This window comes from Fusarium oxysporum, chromosome 11, assembly GCF_000149955.1.
Source record: "Fusarium oxysporum f. sp. lycopersici 4287 chromosome 11, whole genome shotgun sequence".
NCBI classification, from domain to species: domain Eukaryota; kingdom Fungi; phylum Ascomycota; class Sordariomycetes; order Hypocreales; family Nectriaceae; genus Fusarium; species Fusarium oxysporum.
The window spans coordinates 1,117,463-1,140,528 of NC_030996.1; the positions used below are offsets into that span (position 1 = coordinate 1,117,463).

At 48.8% G+C, this 23,066-nt stretch overlaps 8 protein-coding genes and 1 non-coding gene across 10 annotated transcripts; 5 read left to right on the top strand and 4 right to left on the bottom strand.

Moving 5' to 3' along the window:
* Positions 1–367: 367 nt before the first annotated feature.
* Positions 368–1,618, top strand: FOXG_09787 (uncharacterized protein; the record flags this gene model as incomplete). Its single annotated transcript, XM_018389009.1, has 2 exons — positions 368–509; positions 567–1,618. 2 exons carry the CDS (start codon positions 368–370, stop codon positions 1,616–1,618), a joined length of 1,194 nt encoding a protein of 397 aa, XP_018247196.1.
* Positions 1,619–3,290: 1,672 nt separating this feature from the next.
* Positions 3,291–5,997, bottom strand: FOXG_09788 (uncharacterized protein). Of its 2 annotated transcripts, XM_018389010.1 has the most exons (4): positions 5,737–5,997; positions 5,278–5,659; positions 4,818–5,220; positions 3,291–4,765 (listed from the first exon to the last, which is right to left on the bottom strand). In XM_018389010.1, exons 1-4 carry the CDS (start codon positions 5,822–5,824, stop codon positions 3,674–3,676), a joined length of 1,965 nt encoding a protein of 654 aa, XP_018247197.1. In that variant the 5' UTR covers positions 5,825–5,997; the 3' UTR covers positions 3,291–3,673. The 2 variants fall into 2 exon arrangements, with proteins under 2 accessions (XP_018247197.1, XP_018247198.1); XM_018389011.1 differs by lacking the exon at positions 5,737–5,997 and having other exon boundaries at positions 3,550–4,765; positions 5,278–5,715.
* A 1,800-nt stretch (positions 5,998–7,797) lies between these two features.
* Positions 7,798–9,651, top strand: FOXG_09789 (uncharacterized protein). Its single transcript, XM_018389012.1, has 5 exons — positions 7,798–8,304; positions 8,358–8,383; positions 8,432–8,468; positions 8,525–8,984; positions 9,032–9,651. Exons 1-5 carry the CDS (start codon positions 8,124–8,126, stop codon positions 9,543–9,545), a joined length of 1,218 nt encoding a protein of 405 aa, XP_018247199.1. The 5' UTR covers positions 7,798–8,123; the 3' UTR covers positions 9,546–9,651.
* Positions 9,652–9,873: 222 nt separating this feature from the next.
* FOXG_20154 lies at positions 9,874–9,978 on the top strand. Its single transcript has one exon. It is a non-coding gene; the product is annotated as a tRNA-Met (tRNA).
* A 92-nt stretch (positions 9,979–10,070) lies between these two features.
* On the bottom strand, positions 10,071–11,535 carry FOXG_09790 (uncharacterized protein). Its single transcript, XM_018389013.1, has 2 exons — positions 11,378–11,535; positions 10,071–11,272 (listed from the first exon to the last, which is right to left on the bottom strand). Exons 1-2 carry the CDS (start codon positions 11,383–11,385, stop codon positions 10,294–10,296), a joined length of 987 nt encoding a protein of 328 aa, XP_018247200.1. The 5' UTR covers positions 11,386–11,535; the 3' UTR covers positions 10,071–10,293.
* Positions 11,536–12,329: 794 nt separating this feature from the next.
* FOXG_09791 (uncharacterized protein) lies at positions 12,330–14,276 on the bottom strand. The gene is made up of 4 exons (XM_018389014.1): positions 13,889–14,276; positions 13,618–13,834; positions 13,177–13,565; positions 12,330–13,125 (listed from the first exon to the last, which is right to left on the bottom strand). Exons 1-4 carry the CDS (start codon positions 14,153–14,155, stop codon positions 12,490–12,492), a joined length of 1,509 nt encoding a protein of 502 aa, XP_018247201.1. The 5' UTR covers positions 14,156–14,276; the 3' UTR covers positions 12,330–12,489.
* A 943-nt stretch (positions 14,277–15,219) lies between these two features.
* FOXG_09792 (uncharacterized protein) lies at positions 15,220–17,155 on the top strand. The gene is made up of 6 exons (XM_018389015.1): positions 15,220–15,627; positions 15,679–15,806; positions 15,864–15,963; positions 16,011–16,152; positions 16,205–16,413; positions 16,471–17,155. The coding sequence occupies exons 1-6, from the start codon at positions 15,490–15,492 to the stop codon at positions 16,909–16,911; spliced, it is 1,158 nt and encodes a 385-aa protein (XP_018247202.1). The 5' UTR covers positions 15,220–15,489; the 3' UTR covers positions 16,912–17,155.
* Positions 17,156–17,227: 72 nt separating this feature from the next.
* Positions 17,228–17,929, bottom strand: FOXG_09793 (uncharacterized protein; the record flags this gene model as incomplete). The annotated part of the gene is made up of 2 exons (XM_018389016.1): positions 17,228–17,585; positions 17,646–17,929. The coding sequence occupies 2 exons, from the start codon at positions 17,927–17,929 to the stop codon at positions 17,228–17,230; spliced, it is 642 nt and encodes a 213-aa protein (XP_018247203.1).
* A 2,882-nt stretch (positions 17,930–20,811) lies between these two features.
* On the top strand, positions 20,812–23,044 carry FOXG_09794 (mannitol 2-dehydrogenase). The gene has a single exon (XM_018389017.1). It carries the CDS (start codon positions 21,326–21,328, stop codon positions 22,835–22,837), a length of 1,512 nt encoding a protein of 503 aa, XP_018247204.1. The 5' UTR covers positions 20,812–21,325; the 3' UTR covers positions 22,838–23,044.
* The last annotated feature ends 22 nt before the right edge of the window (positions 23,045–23,066 follow it).

The window sequence follows — 23,066 nt, forward strand, 5'->3', positions numbered from 1 at the left end:
TGCCTCGATTCAAAGGCTAATGATCCACTCTTCAAGAGAGGCTTTTGCAAGGCTCTGAGTTCACCTTGCAAGCGATCCCACCGGGTGGCATAGTGGTTGTTGAGGACAGTCCTTGCTGCGGTTTCATCAATCCCTTATGCTCTTCAACAATTTCGTGCTGGAGTTGGAAGACAACTGGACCTTGAGCATCAGAAACAGCAAGAAGACCTGAAAGAATAGAGAGGGCCAAGCAGCGGAATGGAATTCCCAGAGACAGCCAACTGCATAAAAAATATAATTAACTCAACTGACGGTGCTTTTCTCGGTACAGACTTCCATTCTTTCAGACACCGTGTTTCATAATCCCGATCAAAACCGAACTGACACAATGGGTGACGTATTCCTAGGCCTTAGGCTGAGGTCTAGCGACATATTGATAGCTATCATGGGAATGGCTGGGCCTGGAAAGAGCACTCTCATCTTGCTGTGCACTGGACAAGATGTTCCCGTTGGTCATGATCTGCAAGCTTGTACGTATCGGCCATGTCATTCATTAGTTGACACAGTCCTGTCTCAACACGATGCAGGTACACAACATGTCACTGCATACCAATGCAAATCGTCAGATACCTCTGACATATATCTTCTGGATACTCCGGGGTTTGATGACACGAATCGATCAGACACCGAAGTTCTCAAAGAGATTGCTTTATGTCTTACCAAGACGTATGAAGACAATATCAAACTAAGCGGGATCCTATATCTCCATAGGATCACAGATCGTCGTATGGGCGGATCTGCCAAAAAGAACCTCATGATGTTCCGGAAACTCTGTGGTGAGGAAAGTCTCATGAACGTCATTCTCGTCACTACGATGTGGGAAGATGAGTACGCAGCAATAGGAGAAAGGCGAGAGCAAGAGCTGATCGCTACAGGTGGTTCCTGGGGAGCCCTGGTCGAAGAAGGCGCTCAAATTAATCGCCATAATAATACCCGCTCATCCGCCATGCCCCTACTCAGAACGATTGCCAAAAGCGATCGAGTCACTATTTCCATTCAAAAGGAAATGGTCAGTGAGCACAAAGATTTGAATAAGACGGAAGCTGGTATTGGCCTTAACTCAGACATCCTTCTAGCTGAACTGAGGGTCATGAAGGAGATGTCAGAAGCCCTCGAAATGGAGAGGCAAGCCAGGAAGGACCAGGATGAAAGGTCAGCCGAAGAACAACGCCAATATCGGGAGACGATGCAGAAAAGGTTTGACCATCTCAATCAAGAACGAGAGAATCTCAAGGTCGGTCTAGAAGAGATGAAGGAACAGATACGTCGCTTCAAAGTACTGGAGGGCAAGTATCGGGAAAACCAAGAGCGGATGCGCCAACAGGACAAGATCGAGAGTCTGGAAGAGCAACACAAGCTCCGAGAACAAGAGATGCTTCAACGAACCGAAGAAGCCAGTAGGGAACTCAAGAGTCTCCGTCTTCAACTAAGCGAAAGAGGCAATGCTAGAATGGGAATCTCGAGTATGAGACCTCGAAGCTCAGGGTCTCATTACGTAACGGGCTCCAAGGATTTAGTGTTGTTTCTGTCAGGAAGGGGCTTCTTCTTGGAGGCAGAAGCGGAAATCAGCAGTAAGTGAAGGCCATTCGAATATCGACCAGATCCCTAATAAATTGTAGCCGTTACAATAGCGATCTAAAACGACTGAGGGACGAAAATGACATACGCAGAATTTGTGCGCTTGGTACCAATGGATCATGGCTCTACCACTATCATACTGGAAGTAACTTTGACTGCTGGACACGTAAGTTGAAGATCAGTTAATCGATATAGATGGTGATTAATATCTGGAGCAGGTTGGTCGGGCTCATTTGCAACTAAGTATCCCGAACTCGCTGCTTGGCTAGATAAGCATCAAAAGTTTGGGTGTCCCCGACACATAAGTCTCGGTGCTGGTGGGTTCTTCTACATCGCCATGATGGACAACTCAGTTCATTGGCGTATACCAAAGTCCGTGTCCAAAAGGATCACCGGATATATTGGTGAAAGGACCGTAAGGCCCATCCAGAGACTTTGGCTTGGTTACAACCACGATTACGTGGCGGAGATTTCTGACGATGATTATCTCTGCAACATCGAAAATTACGACAACCTTGAAGGTCTTATGGGCGATATTGATAGCGAAGGGGCGTCAATCATGGTTCGGAAATCCCCTCACTCTAGACCCCGTTTACTGACTTGGATTAAAGCAGCTTGCTATGAATATTGAAGATCCTAGAGGATACATCTTGGTCCAGGAGTTAGGGGAAGCATTTCGGAATATCGGAACAGCTGGCAACCAATTTGACGAGGCAAGATGGCAAAGGTTCAGAAATGACAACGAGTATGATTGGTTGGGGTGCGAGGAAGTAGTTTAAGTTCTTCATAGTGATAAGCTCTTAGGCATAAGTCTTAACTATAAATAATATATCTAGCTTATAACTTAGATATTATGTTAAAATATCAAACTTATTAATATACTATAAAGCTAATGTTATAAAAATATATATAATAACTTATTTAATTACTATTATAAAATATATGTAACGGTTGCACAAGCCGTTAAACCACAGGGCAAAAGATCGGGCCATAATCGCTATGCAAGCAATCATGGGTGTGCTACAGCTGCCTTATAGAAGCCTTACAGCGCTGTTACGGGCACGAATCGTAACACGATGCTCCCTCTTCAGGGGCTTTCGTCCTCGAAGCCCGCTGAAGCCGGCCGCCACAGGGGGAACCAAGCCCTGTGCGGTGCAGCTGCCAACCTCCCAAGGCGTACCCCGCAGTGCCCCTCTGCGTTACGTAGGCACCCTTGTGAGCAGCTATACCAAAGGCTGCAAGGGGGAATCGAACCCTTGACCTTCGGGCCACCCGCTAACAGCGATTATCGTGTAACGGTTGCACAAGCCGTTAAACCACAGGGCAAAAGATCGGGCCATAATCGCTATGCAAGCAATCATGGGTGTGCTACAGCTGCCTTATAGAAGCCTTACAGCGCTGTTACGGGCACGAATCGTAACAATATAAAAAGCTTAAATAAAATTATTAAAATAATTTAATTTTAAGTCAAAAAGAAATATTTAAAAAAAAAAAAAAAAAAAAAAGTTTTTTTAATAGTTTTATTTCTTTTACTTTTAATATTAATATATTAATAAATTCCTTATTAAGCTAGGCGACCTCTAAGCTATTAAAACCCAGCTTAAAGAAGAGTATAGCTTATAATAGCTTTAAGCTGCAAAGGTTAAAATAAATGCTATTGTTGACAGCCAGTGCAGGGAGGTAGATACTAAAGAGAGGCAATTAGAAGTCATAAGAAGACAGGGCTGCAAACCCATGTGTAATAACAAAAGCCACTATGGTATTAGGGGGATCCTGGTCGTTGAAACTCTATCTAACTTAATTCATGTGAACCCCCTTAGTGTTAGATAGGTGTTGCCTACTTGCCACTCGGCAGCTTCGGCGAAAATAAGATAAAAAAGCCTGCATTTGGTACTAGCAAAGCCATCCGGTGTTCACGTAAACCAATGCCATAGGGAATGTTATCCGGGTAGCCCGTATGAAACAGGATGACGGGGCTCGAATTATTATTGGTCTAGATCAGGTAAAGGGCGCAATCAAAGTATCTACAATCGAAGGAAGCGATAGGCTAGGCTATCTACTTGCGGCAAAGACGGCCGGTCTGCTTGATCACGTAGGCTGGGTGATCAGTGATGTACCAGTCCTCGCTACCGACAGCAGTAGGAGCATAGAAGACACCGTAAGGATCAATCTTCTGCTTTAGCTGGTAGAGCTTGGCATAGTTAGATCCGAAGTAAGACTGACCGAAGTCAGGATCCATAACATCACCCTCGTTACCATAACCACCACCGCCGGGAGTGACGGCCTTGAGACGCTCCATGACACCATGGGTGAGTTCGTTGTTGACTTTGGCAATCTCCTCTTCACTATCGGTGTAGTTCCAGTTAAGAGCAGTGATAACAAACATGTTGGCGTCACGCCAGGCAGGGTTGGCAGAGTTAGGAGGAGTGTTTTGCTGCTTGGCATTGATGTTGTAGATAATCAATATGCCTTCATCAGCAAGAATGCCCTTGAGAACGTCGATAGTGTTGTTGAGAAGCTTAGGGTCATTCCAGTTCTTACGGGGGATGAGACGAGAGCCGGAACGACCATTGTAGTTACCGACGTTTTCAGCAGGGAAATGTGTCTTCCAGGCAGGGTAAAAGCGGTCATGCTCAAAGAATGTGGGCTTGGGGTCAACGCCAAGTTCCTTCCACTCATCGAGGAGGGGCTGAACAAGCTTCTTGAACTCGCCAACAGAGATGTTGGGGATCATCCAAGGGTTCATGGTCCAGAGGAAACTGCCGTTGCCAGCAGGGAACATAAAGCTGTAGCCGTAGCTGTTCTTGTCAGAGTACTCAGGGAAGCGACGCCAGTAGACGTCAAGGGCCTTGAAGAGAGCCTCCTGAGAGATGCCAGCATCCTTGGTATTGACGCTCCAGGTCATGCCAGAGAACTTCATCTTGGGATAGACTCGGACAGTCATGGAGACGACGACGCCCCAGGTAGCAGCACCACCACCACGGACAGCCCAGAAGAGATCAGTGTTCTGCTTCTCGTCGGCAGTGACGAAGCGACCATCAGGCGTGACGATGTCAACGCTGAGGAGCTGGTCGGCAGCAAGACCGGCGATGGGGCTGATGGGGGAGTGGCCACCACCGGGAAGATAACCGCCAGCGACACCAACATCCTATGAACTCATTAATATCTGCGAGCGATGGCCGACGAAGAGGAAGACTTACACGGCACTCTCCACCAACAGCAGTGTAACCCTCCTGGTCGGCAGCCAGGTACAGGTCCTTGACCTGGATACCGGCACCAATCTTGAAGGCGGGGCCAGTGTAGCTGCTAGCACCACGGTAGGTCTTGGTGAACTTGATATCCTTGAGGTGATGTGTCCAGATGCTCAAGGCACCAGCACCGGTGCTCTTACCAAGGAAGTCATGGCCAGTATTGTGAACGACAAGACGGAGGTTGAGGTTGCGAGCAAAGTTGACGGCGAGTTGGATATGGGCAACACAGGTGGCCTTGATGGAGTACAAGGGGAAGCCACCAATGGTGCACTTGGAGCCGGAAGCGGCGTTCTCGGGCTCACAGGTGGCACCCTCAAAGAGGGGTGACATGACCGAAGTGGGATCATCGATGCTTGACGATGTTAGTTTGACGCATGTATGAGACGGCACGGTCGAGGATGAAACTCACTGTGTCGTGCTGTTATGCCAATTTTCTGTAAGGTATTTGCAGCGCTCCTCGTTATAATGCTCTCCCTTGTAGCAGGCTGAGCCCAGGGGAACTGTGCTGATAAGAGCACCTCCGCTGAGAAGGTCGAGGACCTTCCAGATGAGTTTGTTGGGGTAAAGCTTGTCACCAGGGAAAACCTTGCACTTGGAGTCGACAGCAGCAGATCTCTTCTTGGAACCCTTGGTATCAGCAAAGTAGAAGAGGTCAACGTCACTGAGGTTGAGGTCCGTGAGGTTGGTGAGCACGGCATCGGTCAGCCGAGGGGTGTCATCGACAAAGGAATACTTGGACGATGCAGCCGGTGGCTCAGACCACGCGGGGGCAACATTCTTCTCGTTGGCGGCTACCCCACGTTTCAGATTAGCGATGGTTCATGAGAGCAAAAAGAAAACACGTTCTGCAGGCGAAGATGTTACGTACGGACCGCCTTGCCATCGACTTCGATCGTCTGACCAAGGGTGAAAGGAACAAGCGCGGCAAGCAGCCACGAAATGTGAGAGCCTTGCATCTTGTAGAGTTTTGAGGCTGGCTGCAGGGACGGGACAGAACGCCAAGGGCTCGAGAGGGTTGGGGGAGGAAAGAAAGGGAAAGGGGAGAGATCGGCTTATGCCACATGGCTTTCTGTGCCGTCTATATATCGAACACTAGTTCTTATGTTACTACTGCAATCCTACAGAAAATACGCGAGTTGTCGTTGGCTAGGCGGTGTTTAGCACGTATTAGGTAGTAATCACCTTGATGCTTAGGTTCATGGGCCGAAAGATATCCATGCTTGACGATGGAGCGCGGTGGCGACGGTGGAGTAAGAGCCGCGAGGCATTGCCGTTGAGAGAGGAGAGAGTATCATACATATCGGAAGCATCTGAACCCCGATTTCCTGTCAAAATCTGTGCAGATTGTGCGGGCGCTTTTCATCCCACTGGCGCCATTTCTTTCAGCCGCCACGGGGATGCGGCTTCTCGTCGCTCCAAGGGTCAAGGGTCCCTCTATATGTGGAAATGATGATCGATTTCTAAGCTTGGCGTAGAATTACTGTTACATTATGCATAACCCTCAATTGGAGAGCCTTCGGGTCGAAGCCGCTTCCCGTCAGACTAGAATAGTCCATGACATATTCTAAACATGATTGGAGCGGGACCCCGCGGACGGACAAATTATACAGGCTGGGCATTCAAGACCGACAAAGTTCGAGATCCTGGTGATTAAGTGAAGCGAGAACTTAATTTTAAGCGGCTGTTGGTTGAGAATCTTTGTCAGAGTGGGATCGGCTTCGTAAATATCGTGCTAAAAGATGATGGCAATCTGCATGGAGAAAGGATCAACGGATTATCATCTAGCTGAGACAAGCGAAGGATCATCGTTCAGCCGTCCGGGCCTTGTGACTGGTTGGGAAGCTTGGCAAGGGTCGGGGATCCGGGGTAGATGTGAGCATCTCGGTAGTGTCTTCGTGATGGAGCTAGAGGAGCAGTAGAGGACCTCAAGCCCTGGGGAGCAAAAAAAGCCCAATGCCATCTTTCAAGGTGCGACAAATAACTGGTCAAAACTTGTCTAAGTTATACTAAAGTTGCCTAAGTTCATCCTAAACTGGCCTAAGCATTTCTGTCACTTAGAATCGTAGTCCCGAGTTTCTTACTCCCCTGGTCCTTAGCGGTACGCGGTTAAAACATGCTCAGGGTCCAGCCATTATCCATCCCTTAGAGATGCATGCTACGTTCATTCATGCATATGCATGTTGGTCCTTCGAGATTTGTTGAAGAAAAATCGCGCGAATGCTGATCTTCACCTTTGATGGAAATGCTAAGAGATCTAGCCTGAACCTAATCACAAATCACCCAACCGTTGCTCTGGATTAACGATATTAGTTCACCCTCCCAATTTATAATGCTTGAAGACGTCAGAACGAGTAGTTCGTATATGGATCGAAATGAGCTATGTGGGAGGCTTCCAGCAGGATCTAGCGAGGGCGTCATGCCTCGTCCTGAAAACAAGTTGTTGACAGCCTAGTCTCAGCCACCACCGGAAGCCTTGGGCATCAACGCCTGCTTAGTTGCAAGCCACAATGCTCTATCATTTCTACTTTAGATTCTTCAACAACCAACATGCATGATCGAAAACACAGCTGAGGGGGAAACATATACGCGTTCTTGGCGGAACACCGGAAATCGTACCGGGAGTCTCTGCGGCACAGAAAACCTTAGCAGCCCTTCAGTCCAACCGCACACGGGACGTGTGACACACAAGTAGCTGAATCACCGGTAGTTGACACACAATTCCTTGATTCCAGAACCAGATGCACTGAGATATGCCGGCAATCACTTTCCCCTTTCGTAATCGTACGTGAACAACGCTGTACTGTGCAATCCAGGAACCAGGAACTCGTCTTACTCGAAGCACCAAGATGGTGGTTCAGCTCTCAAACCACGGACCATGCTGCCCACGTTGGGTCACTTGGGTGACAATCCTCATGAACTCTGTTTCTCATCCTGTTTTATTGGTCTCCGCGTTCTTCATGAAAGATTCTGCGTTGCTGGGTTCCCCTGGATATCTACTATACATAAATCTGAAGGGCCCCATCTAAGCGATCGTCTTCATCTTGTGCCAATACCGTAACAGCGGTTCCCCCCTGGTTCGTCCTGTTACATGTACATACAGAGCGACGATCGATCGCAGCGGCCATCTTCGCCCGGATCAGCGGTCACATCGAGTCTGCGTCAATCTTTCTAGTGTCCCTTGACGTCCCATGGTGCAAACTCTGCTCCATCATACTCTTGACACACCATCTCTTTTACGTTGGCTTGACATTCACGATGGCCTCGTTACATCTCTACACTCGAACAGGGCCGCCGCCCTATCCTAATCCTTTGAGTCTTCCTACGACTCCTCTTCAGCAAAAGGGCCTCGCTGCTCTCTTCCTCTTTCCGGCTTTATCGATCATCATTGTGTCTATGCGTATGTACAGTCGCGTGACCTCACGGACAGTTGGATTAGGTGAGTCTCTCTCATGGTCAGTGCAATCAATACCGAAAGCTTATTTTTGATAGATGACTGGCTCGTGCTGGCAGCTTTGGTAAGTTTGACACATTTTCATGTCTTGGCGTTGGTCTAACATCGACAGTTCTTCGCTTTGATGATGATTGGACCTCTATACATGTGTACGTGTTTTGAATCTTGTTGCATCAGAATAACCCTTTTGCTGACAATTAAACAGTTATGAAGCTCAACTACTGGGGATTTCACGAGCGAGATGTCCCAAAAGATCTTAATCTCGCCGCTGGCTTCTGGTGGAACTTTCTCGTGCAGATGTTCTACAACCCCGTCCTGGCACTCGTCAAGGCCTCGATTCTAGTATTCCTCCTTCGCTTGGGTGGTCATAAAACCAACGTGCGATACGCCATATACGGACTCAACATCTTTAATGCTGCGCATGCCGTCGCCATCTTCTTCACAGCTCTCTTTCAATGCTGGCCCATTGAAGCCAATTGGGACTTTCCCCTGCGAAAGGAACCTGGCGTTCATTGTGTCAACAACTGGTTTCATGTCATTGCATCTTGCATCACAATCGTGACAGACTTCTTGGTCGTCGCACTTCCTTTTTGGATCTTCCTTGGTCTAACCATGCGATGGGCAACCAAGATTGCTGTTCTGAGTGTGTTTTTGTTGGGTAGCGTGTAAGTAGCGCCTACAGCTTCGCTAGATAGATACTAATATTACCTAGAGTCGGTATCATCGGCATCATCCGTGTCATATCCATCTATCACCAACTCGTCGAGGGACCGAAACCCGGCGAAGACACCTTCTACTCCGTCCTTCCCGTCTGGGGCGCCGTCGAAACGAACCTCGCCATCATCTGCGCATCGGTTCCCGCTCTCCGACCGCTTTTCCGACGATGGTTCCCTGCTCTCTTTGGAGGAAGCTCAGACGCACCATCTGGAACTCCATACGGCGGACGATATGCCAACAACTCCCGCGGGACAGGTGGAATACGATCACATAACCACGATGATATTCGTCTCAAAGACCTTCGGGTTTCGCGAACTCAACATACTGAGATTCGTAGTGTTTCGCCGACCGGATCCGAGGAAGAGATCATGACATATAATGGAATTATGCGTACTACGAATGTTCAGGTTGCATATGAGAATGCTTCAAAGGCTACTGTGTCGGAATCGAGGACTTCCAGTGAGATACGGTTTGAAAGCAAGGCGTCAGAGGTTAGGTCTGGGATTTAATTTCAGGGGATATCAGGCATGGGAAAACTTTGGTTGTATAGTAGTTACTTTCTTAATGATTACCTGGCGCTTTCACACAGTCATTCAACCATATGTCCCCAGGCCCAAGCATGTTCCAATGGCTAGGCGAACCTCTTTTACTTCTGTTAATGTTATTATATCTATGCAGCAATGGTAACCCATTGATGATTCTCGATTTAGATATCCGCACTAGGTAAACAGATAATCCTCTGTTGGTGTTACACTGTCAGTCTGGCACTTGCAGGGAATGGTACCCGTTTCCGTTGATGAGCACCAATGAAGCTTAGACCGGTACCCAATTAGGATAGTCTGCTTGGCTCAGTTGGTTAGAGCGTTGGTCTCATATTAGATTGTGATCTAATCTTAGATTAGAGTGATCCAAAGGTCGTGAGTTCGAACCTCACAGCGGACAAAACTTTTGTCATTTTTTGCCTCTTCTTTCCAACATGAAAACATCATTCATATACACTTTGTTGATTGCTACGCTACCATTGGTATACGCCATGCGAGTTGATATTCTTTTGCTTCTTTAGTATCATGTGTGGCGAAACTGAGTAAGTCGTGCTGCATGCCATTGTTCATTCACTAACTGTCCGTGATCATGTCTTGGTCTCACCCTAGACCCGCGCGAGGCATTAAACAAATGTCATCAAAATTAAATGATCGCTAATCTGTAATTACCGTTCATAGTAGAACCCGTCATTACTCTATTCTCAGACATATTTCATTACATTACAACGCACCCACCGCCACCGTCCTTGCCATTGTCATCACCGCAGCACCCGCAACAGCCATCGCAATCACAACAGTTATCGCATTCGCAGCAATTGTCGCAGCCACAACAGTCATCGTTGCCATTGTCACCTTGCTGGTCACTTGGTTGTTGGTACCTTGTGGCATCATACGACGTATCCACCTGATCATTGTCATATTGGTTGCCGTAGTTTGTGTCATTAGCGTACTGGTCGTGATCATCATCGTAGTAGCGATTGTCGCCGTCTGGACTGTTTGGAGAGTATTGACGATCACCATCGCTGTCATACCGATAGTCTCCATTGTCTATGTAGTCACCTTCATATTGGTTGTACTGAGTATAGGTGATGTTCTCTGGGCCCTGACTGTTGTCGTAGTTGTTGATAACGTAAGTGGGCTCGTTCGAGTCGTTGTTCAGGAAGTACATGGCTGCTCCTGCACCAGCCGCACCGGCGACAGCACCCCCAGCTGCATACTTCATGTTCGACGAGCTCTTCTTGTGGCTTTGTTGGGGGTGAGCCTGTTGAGGGTGGCCGGGATGGTAGCCTTGAACTGGTGCAGGTCCAGCCCTTTGGACTGGCCGGCCTCCACCTTGCGGAGCATGACCTTTTGGTGGTCCAGCCTTCTGTCCTTGAGCAGGAGCTGGCTTCTTGGCTGGAGGACGCGTAGCTTGTTGCGGTTTCTTCATTTGGGTCACCTGCATTCCATGATTGGGAGCAGGCTGTCTTCCGACAACAGGAGCACCTGCAACTGGTCTCGGAGCAGTCACCGGTTGATAACCGGCCGGTCGTTGAGCAGGCCGCTGGGCAGGCTGTGATGGTCGCTGAGCGGGTTGAGCAGGTCGCTGGGCAGGTGGCTGAGCCGGTCGGCCAGCTGGAGGACGTCCGGCCGGAGGGCGTTGTGCGGGAGCAGCTGGGCCTTTGTTGCCAGCAATGGGCTTTTTGGGGTTTTGACTAATAAGGCCATGTTGTTAGTGCCTAGAATTTGAGATTGCCGAAGGAGGATGCTGCCAAGATGAAGTGGGGAGAGTCAAATGTGATAGGGCTGGAAGAACTAACCTGAACATCTTGACGAGGAGGTCGTCCCTTGGTCTCTGGAAAGATTGTGAGGATTCTGTAGGTACCCGAATAGCCTATACTGATAACAAATAAAGGCAGAAAACACGCGTTCACATCTTTGATGGCGCGCAGTTATATAGGGGTCTTGAACAAGAGACAAGGTCCTCATCAGGCTCAAAATTTGTGCGTTTTTCAACCTCCTCCACCACTACCCTGAGACAAATGCTACGCTGACAACTTGGCACTCCAAAAGCCTCCAGAAAAGATGCTTTTCCCTCACACTGAAGTAATGCAGTGAGATTCTCAATGCTACTCTGTTTATTTTCGACATCAAAACGGCCCCCAAATGAAGATGCAGGGTTTCCTTCAGCTTCTTGCTTATGGTAACACCTTATCCATATATCTTACAGCGAGGTCCAATAAATTTCTCTGCTGACCACTAAACCCCGTACAACGGCTTGAAGGATCTGAATCGCTTAGCCAGATCAGGCCTTATTCCCGATTTTAGTAGCAGAAGGTCCAGGCTCTGGTACGAGTTTAGCCTTGTAAGCACCAGCCTTATTTCAAATCTTATATGCATCAAAACAACCATGTCTACCCCCGATTATTCCCGTTGATCTTTGGTTGATCGAGGTCTGGAGTATCTCAGATTTTCGGCCGCTTGGTCTTATCAGTTTCATTGTTTGGCCCCCAATATGATCAGGAAACTGCAGTCTTGCATTCTGGTTGGGGGCCGATTCTTAGTTGGCGGCAGGATTTGAAGCGCTTTGGTCATCATTCCTGGCGCAAGATCTTATTTTCACCTTTGGCTACCTGGCATGACAAATTGCGAGTTGGACAAGCGCTTATGTTACCAGCCAAAAACGAACCTTTTGTGTAGAGGCTTTGGTTGTACGGTTCTATGGTCGCAGACTGACAGAAAAGCATGTTGAAGCCGCTGGCTCCGTTCATGGTAAGAGAAGCACAAGGACACCGATGATAGAGAGAATGAACACCAGCAGTGGTTAAGATAATACGGATGAATGATACCATGTAAGATTAAATATGGTTTATGGATAGACGAAGATATGGAGACGACGCCTCAGCTTCTGACTTCAAAGGCAAGTCGTCTCTCATGCCACAGGACCAAAGAAGCTAAACTTTCCTTTGGGGTCATACTTGTTCTTCAAACTCTTCAAACGCTCTTGCCGCCAGTTCTCCTTTCCATACCAACTGACCGGCTCTTCATTACCAAAAGCGTAGTTAACATAGACGCTCATGTGGTACTGACCAGAAGCTCTATGGAGGATATGGCGCAACTCATTGCCGACAGCGGCAGCCTTCTTGTCGAGTTCAGAATCTCCAGGCTTGTATGTGATCAAGGGAGCAGTGAGGATATTCTGTTGTCGGAAGGCGAAAGCAGCACTCTGGGCATCAGTGCCCCGAACAGCCTGGGTGGAGTAACCCTCAAACATGAAGATAGAAGTGTTGAAAGGAGTGTCAGGACCTGTCTCTTTGGCAAAGAGATTCCATGCGTTCTTCATGGCGGAGACATTGTACTTCTGAAGGTAGAGAGGGAAGCGGGGGTTGACAAGACCATTCTTCTGGCATGGGACAGCATCGACATCGATTTGTGTCCACCTGGCAAGGTCGCGGTAGTCTCCAGACTCAGGAGAGATGGCAATTGGGTTTAAATCGTGGAAAGGCTTGGAGATCTTGGGGTCGATGCTCTTCACGCCTTCCTGGATGAGCCAGAAGAGGATGATAGGCTGCAAAAGCCAACGTTAGACCAAAACAATGGATGAAGGATAGAAACTTACGTTTTCGGGGTCCGCAGTAGGGTCATGGACCCAGTAGGACCAGTTGATGACGCCCTCAGGCTGCTTTCGAAGGAGATGCTCATTGGCGGTATGATACAACTTCTCAACGTGTTCGCCACTGAAGACAAGTGTCTCGATGGCCCAGTCTCGGTGCTGGATCTCATACACCTTGGAAGTGATAGAAGTCACAATACCAAAGTTGTGACCAGCGCCCTTGAGGGCCCACCAAAGATCGGACTTGTTATCGATGGTCTTGAACGATCCATCAGCCAAGACAATGTTGAGCGAGACCCACTGATCTGCGATGATACCGTGATGGCCTTGGAGCCAGCCATGTCCACCACCAAGGCCTGGACCCATATAGCTAACGCACTCGCATGTTCCGGTCACTGGTAGCGGTTAGCACGTCATCATTGGCAAGAAAAAAACATCAAAGCGTACCGGTTTGCTTGTTGGCAGCCCAAAGTGTGTCGGTGACTTCTTTGGACCTTGTACCGCCACCAATTGTAACCGTCTTGCCGTCAGCAGCGACTTTGACCTTGTTCAGCTGGCTGAGATAAATCTCAATACCATGGTCCATGCGACCCAAAGTGGTGATGGCTCCATGAGCAGTGTTGTAGGCGAGGAAAGGAAGGCTCTTGGAGTTGGCATATTTGACCTTGAGAAGCAGTCATTAGCATTTCTCATCAACGATTAGTTACGAAACACTTACAGTCGTGGCGACATCCTGCTCTGTACCAGGAACGACAACAATATTGACCTTGGGAGCATCCAGAACGGACCAACGAGTGGTAGCCTTCTCAAACTCGGCAGATCCAGGACAGTAGACCTTGGCCGACTTGGATAACTTCTTACCAAGTTGGCTCAGGTCTTCAGAACATGTCCCAATGGCATCGCTACGAGTAAAAGGAGTTGTCGCGCATGTGACTGCGGTGCTCCAAGCTGCCAATGCAGCAAAGACTTTACTTGAGAAATGCATTATAAGAAACCACGTGCAAATGCAAGACACAACTTGGACCCTTAGATCAAAGACCCCCTCTAGTTAAAGGATCGACGAGGACCAGGTGCATATTTAACCTGCCTGGTTCGCCTTTTTCTTCCTCTGCGCCATCGGCCAACGTTACCCCGAAAAGCCAATCCCTGACAAATTCCCCTAACTTCTTCCTGCAGCCGAGGTTTGACAAGAAAAAGGGAAATTATTCCTAATATCCTTGCTAATGTCCATAGCCACCTTCTTCGTTTAGCAGCCTGCATGTTAGTTCCCCCACCTTCTCGTAGGACAACGGAGATTCTGATACGACCCGATCGAATATCTCAAAGTCATAGCGTGGAGATGGATCCATTTTAGTACCCGCGGAACGGGTACCGGCGCGGAAAATCCCTGACTTTTAGCTGAAACCCAGTATTTATTTCGGGCTTTTATTCCATGGGTTGCTGATCGCGAAGATGCAATTGTCCAATCGGGTTCCTGGACATGATCTGAGTGCAATCTTAGAACCATCAGCATCGATTTGTGGGAGGCCTACCGAGACTTCCGAAGGCCAGTGGGTATTGGGACCTTTAGTCTTGTGAATTGCCTGAATGCTAAGAACAAAAAAGAAATGATCGTCGAGGCGAGGTGTTGTCAGAAGTGGAAATCAGATCTGAGATTGTACCAGAGCATCTCGAACATCTCCCCAGATTGTCGAGGTAGCATTGACAGCGCCACCTCTGTCCCAACTGAGATCTCATATGCATGTAACGGCCAAAAAAGAACACCTCAGCCAAATTATCATGGATTGAAGGAATATGGTTATTTCTCATTACGTGCGTGGCGTTCTCAGCCGTAGCTTGCCGTATCACAGGCTTTACCATTGAACTCTTGGCGCGTCATTTTCTTCACGAGCTAGCCAGACTTTGCCCTGCTACTGCTTAGTGTCAGGTACGGGTCGGTCTCCAATATTTCCAGCTATCCCCGAGCACCAACCAACTGAACATTGCATGTCTAGCATGGCCAGGGGAGGTAAGAAAACCCATGACGTGTCGCAAATGACAAAAAGAATGAGGTAAGCTTACTTTGACTTAGCAGGCCATCAGAGGAGTTATTTCTGGCACCTTTGGCTAAGACTTCCTGGTGGCATGTGCAGACTAATCTCAGGGGTGCAGATTCTGGGAAGCTTGTGATTCAGTGGAAACGGAAAATGCTCTGCGTATTCAGGCCCCTACCTGCTTACTTATGGGGCGAAGTGTCCAGGACCCGGGCCCATGGGCCGCTGATCTTTGTTCTTTCTCCCTTCTTTCCTTTTGCTTCTGATACCTTTGTTGGTTCTGAAGATGTCGGACCCTGTCGTTGAAGGTTGGACGCTGTATGCGGTCGGCGTCGCTTCGACGATCCTCAGATTTTATGCTCGTATGAGAGTGGATGGTTTGAGGAGTCTTCAAGCTGAAGACTATCTCATGGCCATATCGATTGTAGGTTCCCATCAAGCTCTGTGGACGCTGGTTGGATATTGACTTCATCAGGTCTTTTACACCATCCAGACAACTCTTGCATACAACATCGGGATCCTTGCCCATGGTCTCGCAAACAATGGAATAACAGATGCTCAACGAGCTGCGTTGTCACCAAGCGACCCAGAATATGATTTCAGGTTCGTGGTCTTTCATCATTCTTGATCTCCCAGCTCTTTGCTCACTGAAGTTGTCAGAATAATTGGCTCCAAAATCCAGGTTGCCGGCTGGACCATATATTCCGCTCTGATCTGGTCACTAAAGCTATCCATGCTATACTTCTACACTCGCTTGACGGTATAAACTCCAAATTAGTCACAAAAATCGCACCTGACATTTACTAGACTGGACTTGGTCGTCCATATCGCATCCGGATATACGTTGGGTTTGGTCTAGTCATCGGCACTTTCATCGCCACCATGATAGCTATTTTTGCTGGTTGTCAACCTTTTCACAAGTACTGGCAGATTAACCCGGATCCTGGCAGTGAGTATCACAGTCTCAGCTGCACAGACGTTGTACTGACACTTCGCCCTAGACTCCTGTCAAGCTGCTATCTCGAAACCCATCGTCTGGGTCTCATTTGCAGCCAACATCTCAACTGATATCTATCTTATCGCAATTCCTCTTCCTATGCTTTGGGGATCGAGCTTGAAAATGATTAAGAAGATCGCTTCTACGATCGTGCTTGGGGCCGGTATCTTTGTACTTGTCTGCGCAACCTTAAAGAGTGTTTTCGTCCTCGTGGTACGTCCTCTGGTAGAGCTTATTTCTCCGACACTGTGGCCTAACTTCTGCATGTAGGATCCCGTTAATGGAGCCGAGCTTGCTGGAGCCTGGGGCACTCGCGAAGCCTTTGTCGCCGTGATGACAACCAATCTACCGATCCTCTTTCCGCTCTTCAGAGTCTGGCTCACGCCAATCTTCGGAAGTGTGTTACGCTCCTCTCACAAGACATCCTATCAATATCCTTCCGGGTTTCAGACTATAGGCGGAGGAGGGCGAAGCGGCAAAAGTAACGACCCGAGCCGGCGAGGACCTCCGACCGCAAATCCCATATCTGCGAATATGTCATTCAATAATAGCGAGGAACGGATCGTCAAGGCAGAAGCCCACCGCATGGATGACCTGACCGATTATAGCGCATCGAAAGGAATTATTGTTTCGAATGTGGTTGAAGTTATTCATGAAGACAAGAAGGGTGGTAGCAGTAGGAGTAGAGAAGGTTCTGAAGGGTCATGGTAAGAATGAGTTTAATACATGTGATTCGAAATGAAATAACATACAGGGCACTGAAAGACTTTATATTGTTGATGGATAATGAGACATGGCGTTGATTTAAAATGGTTCAGTTCGTATTCAGTAGCTCTTGTTTTCGTCTAGAAAGGTGGACTTAAATTGTTTACTTATGGTAAGATCACCACAAAAGATAGCACAACTTTTGGAATTTCGAATTCGCCCAAGCTGTAACGAAACATGGAGCCCTGGGACAACACTTCCTAACAACTTGACCCTGATGCCGTGTTTGTACGGTGGAGTGTTGTCGGAGATGAATGCCTTCTTAACACTCCTTATCCCACGAGCGCCATGCGCCTTCAACCTTGAAGTTACCAGCAGGTTGCAACTCCCTAATGTGCTTGTAGTAGAGAAGGCAGGTTCCAGGGCTTCCGCCATCGTGGGCGTAGGAGCGGCATGTCGTACCGTCTCCGACAGCAGCGCATCCGGCCTTGCAAGCGGCCAAATCGGTCTTCAGGCGCCGAGAAGTGGCCCAGATCGTTCTTTCCCAAGATGTCGCACTGAGAACAGCTCGAGTGTGAAGATCCCGAGCTTTATGCCGCGGCGGTAGCCTTGCACTCTGCCAGCTCAGACTCGAGCGCAGCCTCGCTCGCAAGGCAAGCTTCTTTGGCCTCTGCATCGGTCTCGGCAAAAGGATCAGGCTCAACGAAGGGGTCGCCGATCTCAACCTTAGTCATGTATACATGGCGTCTGCTCTAGTGCGATCTTCTCCATCGGGCTTGGAGACGATGCATTTCTTGGAGGGAGGGTGGTATGAACAGACCTCGACGCCAGCAGCCTGGCAAAGGGCAGCGCAGTCCTTGGCGGAAACAATCCTCTCGTGGGTGGTGCCCGTGCGATACATATTGCACTTATGCTCCACAATATAGTCTGGGGTAATTGTCTCGCGATGGCCCTCAACACAGTCAGCGATGAAGTGGGAAGCACCGAAAAGTGCGGCCAGGCCGTAGATGACGGAGGCTTTCATATTGGTGGTTGGTGAGTATAAGCAAGTGTAAGGATTGGTAATTGAGGAACTCTAAGGGATAACTAGACTCAATGATTGGAAAGACTGTGAGCTGATGCTAAGAATGGACTGTCCAATGTTGGAAAGTCCAGATACTTATACCCGGTTTGCCCTCCCATTGCTCCCCTTTGTTTTCTCCTTGACTTATCACTATGAGACAAAGATCTCCTTTACTTCAACCCTACTCTGAGCTAAACATGAGAACTTCCATCTGCACCTGATTACAACGAGGAATAAGCTTGCAAATCTCTGTTGGTCTTTCCATGGCAACAACCTAGTAATCGTGAGAGCTTGGAGCCCGCTCCCTGGTGGATTCTCAAAGCATAGAGTTTATTGGTTAAGTCTCAGCTAATCCACGATCTCCCCGCTTTGATAGCTGAGAGCGGCATCAAGTTCAGCTCTTGTTGATCTCTTGGCGCATACAGATTGAGACAAAGCAGCGAGACGATTGGAGGAAGATGAACCATACATGCTTTCTTGTGCCACCACTGAGTCTGAGATGCATGCAAGGAGCCTTTTGCGTGGAAGACGAGCGAGGGTATAGGAAGGGGCCCCGGGGCAAGAAAACGTTGGATCTTGAGAAGGGATGCCAAAATAAACTCATTAAAAAGCCTCTTAATCTTATACTAACTTACCCAAATCTTTTTATTACTTGGGATTGAGGTCATGAGTAAATTCTGCCTCCCCGAGTACGGCTCGAGTGAAATTTTGAAGCCCAATCTCACATGCATATGCCACATACTAGTTAGGATATTCTTGCTGCTTTGGGTCTTGGCTCCAAGTCATCAGTCCATTGCCCAATAGATATCCCAGGACTGAATCCATAGAGTTCGAGGATTTCAGCCCCGTCGTAGATCAATGCATGGTTGACTAGATTGAGATTGCCGAGTCAGATGGGGCGAATCGGATGTCAGATCTGGAGACACGGGATTTGCGCGGGAGGACGATCAAAGACATGCATTTCTCCGTCGGCCACTTAGAAGTGACGGAATGGGATACAATTCGGGTTGGCCCGCCGGACCGTCGCAGTTCAGCCGTAAGTTGACTGACTTCTACGAAGTAATCAGGCATTGGTGAGTCCACATCCAGCGGTTGACCCTGCAGGCAAGTCTGTGAGTTAAGACATGCAGCGATTTGAAAGGTGCTTGTAAGGACCCTGGCTATGCTGACTACGAATTCATAGTCAGATTTCTTTTGCAACGATTGAAGATGGAAAGTCTGGGGAAGAGGGTCTACTAAGAGCTCATCAATAACGTTTCATACACACTCAGTTGCACGAAGCCAGCATCACGTTTTATTTGACCCCGAATGGAGACAAAGCTACCCTCTACTGTCAGATAATCAAGGTCTCTGATTTTCAAAAGTTGCAAAAACGACCATAGGTCATAATTCCACGAGGCAAGTCGACAGTCACCAATTCTGTGATGATCAACAACCGAGATGCGCCGAGGAGATTAGACGGACTTTATCACATAGATTCTTGAACCGTGAAAGCAAACTTTTGTATCTTAGGCCAAATTTCGACTATGTTACATCCAGAGGTGCTTGAAAGAGTCGCTAGCAACATACCTAAAGCCTAATCCCATGACCGACAATTGTCTCCATAGCTTGTGACATTGAAGACTGATTGACAGCTCTTCACTACTGTCTTCTTCGAGTGTCTTGCATGGATTCTGTTCAAATCATAAATGGAGCTCTAGCATACCCAAAAATGATCAATTTGAGCCATGCAATACGCTCATGAAGTCGTTCCTGCTCTGGCAGGCCTCAGGCTAAATGAGAATCGGACAACCATTAATGAAGGCTTCAGAGAAGAAAAACACGTTGTCCATTATCTAGGCCGACGCGGAGTGAGAAATTATCATTTTGCGGCACACCCTTCTCTCATGATACTGGCATCCTGTCCGTCACATTTTCGCGGCAGTGGTATGATCTGACTGTAAGAGATTGGCGTGTGATGTAGTCAACGCGGGATGTTGTGAAGCGCCCGAAGTACCGAGGTTGCAAAAATCATGTCTTGACACCGCAAGTTCTAAGTTTGCCTTTGGGTGGTGAAGCGCGTTGTCACTACGGTGAGCTGTTCAGTTATGATCTGACCTCTCACCTCACCTCAGCTCACCTCGGCACACAGGTGAGGACGCGCGGACTGCATAAAACCCTGATCCGAAGTTCGGAGTTAGCAGCGACCAATTGCACTAAAATCTATTGGCTGTCAATTCCATTAGTGTTTATTACCCCAAATATAGTGTTTTTTATCGTGTCCATTCCGTGGGGAGACAAAGTCTGTTCTCTAGAGGCTCTTTTCATCCCGCGCGCTAGCATTGGTTATGCTGCTGCCTACAGGCACGGTACCTGAGTTGACCGCTCATTGAGGTTCAGGGACCTCAGCTTACCCCTGCTTCTTCAGCTCAACGACATGCATGAAAGGGACGGAATTGGGGGAAGTGCAGGTCATGGGACCTATCGCGTTGAGAGCCGCGACCATGAGGCTGATGCCGACATGGGTGAAGTAGTCACCTGGACATGTTGACTTTTTACTCTACCCCAAAGAACTTAACTCAACCCCACGATGCTTGGCTTGACCTTCAAGGTGTAGGTGGCCTGAGCCCTGAGCTTGTTTGAGAGGTATCCACTGTAGCTTTAGCTATCACTCCCTGATAAGAGGTCTTGATAAGCAGCAATGATGCAAGTTTTTCTGCCGATGACGGCGTGTACTGCTGATCAGATTCTGTGGCGTCTGCAGTGTCAGCGCAGTGCTGCACAGTGAGGTTGCAATATCAGGGCAGAATTTGAAACAAAGAAAACATGATGAAAATCTCTTTCATCATTCGCCACTAAAGAATTGGAGGGACAGGACATGACAGGCAGCAAGATTTGGGATTGAATCAAGCGTTGATGTGATAAGCTGATAAAAGCTAAACTATGGGGCTCTTTAACGTCACAGGCCCCATAACCTTGGGGCCCTTGACCTCACCAACAAAACAAAGCCGGTCTCACCGCGGATCCACGGCTCCCTCTCCACTAAGTTTTTAGCCACCTGAAAGCAGAAAAAAAACGACAAAATCAATTGAGCAAAGAGTCCACCGAACACGGGGGAACGTTCGAATTTTCGCTGCCCGAATTTATTCCGGCCTCTCCTTATCTTTCTATCGAAGAAACCACAAAACCCGGCGGTCAGCATCTGCATTTGAGCGGTGACCTCATTCCTCATAACAACAAAACTTCATCTTCCTTCTCTCCTCTTCACATTCACCCTCACCTCTTCATACCAACACCTCCTCTCAAACCCTTGATACCCTCTTCATTCGCATCTTCCTCCTTCTCATCCCTCCTTCACACACAATCACAACCGCCAAAATGACACAACGTCTAAAGCTCAACAGCAGCAACCTCTCCGCTATTGCGTCACAGCAGGGAGACCAAAAGGTCAAGGTCCCCTCCTACGACCGCAAGTCTCTCAAGGAGGGCATTGTCCACGTCGGAGTTGGTGGTTTCCACAGAGCGCATTTGGCCGTCTACGTCGACAATCTGCTCGAGAAGCATGGTGAGCGCGATTGGGCCATCTGCGGTATCGGCCTGCGACCCAACGATGCCGCCATGCGCGATGTCCTCAACTCCCAAGACCATCTGTACACAGTCATTGAGCGCTCCGCAAAGGGCAGCTTCGCCGACGTCGTCGGCAGCATCAACTCCTTCATTTTCGCACCTGATGATCGTGAGGCTGTCATCGCAAAGATGGCTCATCCCGACACACACATTGTTTCTCTCACTATTACTGAGAGTGGCTACTACTACAACGAGAACACCCATCAATTGAAGGACGAGCACCCCGACATTCAGCACGATCTCAAGCCCGAGAACGAGAACGCCCCCATTAGCACTTTCGGCTTCCTCTACGCCGCTCTGGCCAGACGTCACGCTGAGGGCCGCAAGCCCTTCACCGTTCTGTCATGTGACAACATGCAGAAGAACGGAACCATCACCCGCAACATGCTCACATCTTTCGCCAAGCTCCGCAACCCTGAGCTTGCCAAGTGGATCGACGAGGAGGGAGCTTTCCCCAACGCCATGGTTGACCGCATTACCCCCAGCACCTCTGAGAACGACATCAAGTCACTCGCTGAGAACTTCGGCATTGAGGATGCTTGGCCCGTTGTCACCGAGCCTTTCATGCAGTGGGTTGTTGAGGACAAGTTCGCCGATGGCCGCCCTCCCTTCGAGAAGGTCGGTGTCCAGGTTGTTCACGACGTGCACGACGTCGAGCAGTTCGAGAAGCACAAGCTCCGTCTCCTCAACGCCAGTCACTCCGCCATGGCTTACCCCGGACAGCTTGCTGGCTTCAAGTACGTCCACGAGGTCATGGAGCACCCCATCTACCGCAAGTTTGTCTGGCAGATGATGCAGGAGGAGGTCAAGCCTCTTCTCCCCGAGATCCCCGGCGTCGACATCGACCAGTACTGCAACACCCTTATGGAGCGATTCTCCAACCCCACCATCATGGATCAGATTCCCCGTGTCGCTCTCAACGCCTCCGGCAAGATCCCCCAGTTCATCATGCCCTCCATCGCCGAGAACATCTGGGTTACTGGCCCCTTCCGCCGCTTGTGTTTCGTCGCAGGTGCCTGGTTCATCTACATCAAAGGAGTTGATGACAAGGGCAACACCTTCGAGGTTGACGATCCCATGCGCGAGAAGCTTCAAGCTCTGGCCAAGGAGGGCGGCAAGGATCCCCGCTCTATTCTCAGCGTCCGAGAGCTGTTCGGTGACGATTTGCGAGGCGACCAGCGCTTCCTGGACGAGGTGACCAAGGCTATGGAGCTCATCACCAAGGATGGTGTGATGGAGACCATCCCCAAGTATGTCAACTAAGGGATATCGGCGGCGTTACCTATCGACTTGTTCTGGGCAGGGAAAATTACAGCGAAGCGATGATGATGATCGGTTAATGAATGATTTTGGGATGGTGAGCTAGGGTTAGACGCGGGTTTGTATACCGTCCTAGAAGGCACACCTCAGATAGACATCAAGGGCAGATGCCCAAAAAGTTTTAATGATTATGCCATGATTTGATGACGATTCGTTCCATCTCGCTGTGACA

Coding starts and splice junctions, on each gene's coding strand:
- FOXG_09792 (XM_018389015.1), top strand. CDS start 15,490: ATGTCGGACCCTGTCGTTGAAGGTTGGACGCTGTATGCGGTCGGCGTC. Junction 15,628..15,678: donor ATCTCATGGCCATATCGATT/GTAGGTTCCCAT, acceptor TGACTTCATCAG/GTCTTTTACACCATCCAGAC. Junction 16,414..16,470: donor AGAGTGTTTTCGTCCTCGTG/GTACGTCCTCTG, acceptor TTCTGCATGTAG/GATCCCGTTAATGGAGCCGA.
- FOXG_09789 (XM_018389012.1), top strand. CDS start 8,124: ATGGCCTCGTTACATCTCTACACTCGAACAGGGCCGCCGCCCTATCCT. Junction 8,384..8,431: donor GGCTCGTGCTGGCAGCTTTG/GTAAGTTTGACA, acceptor TAACATCGACAG/TTCTTCGCTTTGATGATGAT. Junction 8,469..8,524: donor GATTGGACCTCTATACATGT/GTACGTGTTTTG, acceptor ACAATTAAACAG/TTATGAAGCTCAACTACTGG.
- FOXG_09791 (XM_018389014.1), bottom strand. CDS start 14,155: ATGCATTTCTCAAGTAAAGTCTTTGCTGCATTGGCAGCTTGGAGCACC. Junction 13,835..13,888: donor AGCAGGATGTCGCCACGACT/GTAAGTGTTTCG, acceptor CTGCTTCTCAAG/GTCAAATATGCCAACTCCAA. Junction 13,126..13,176: donor CTACTGCGGACCCCGAAAAC/GTAAGTTTCTAT, acceptor TGGCTTTTGCAG/CCTATCATCCTCTTCTGGCT.
- FOXG_09788 (XM_018389010.1), bottom strand. CDS start 5,824: ATGCAAGGCTCTCACATTTCGTGGCTGCTTGCCGCGCTTGTTCCTTTC. Junction 5,221..5,277: donor TGGCATAACAGCACGACACA/GTGAGTTTCATC, acceptor AACATCGTCAAG/CATCGATGATCCCACTTCGG. Junction 4,766..4,817: donor CTGTTGGTGGAGAGTGCCGT/GTAAGTCTTCCT, acceptor ATGAGTTCATAG/GATGTTGGTGTCGCTGGCGG.
- FOXG_09794 (XM_018389017.1), top strand. CDS start 21,326: ATGACACAACGTCTAAAGCTCAACAGCAGCAACCTCTCCGCTATTGCG.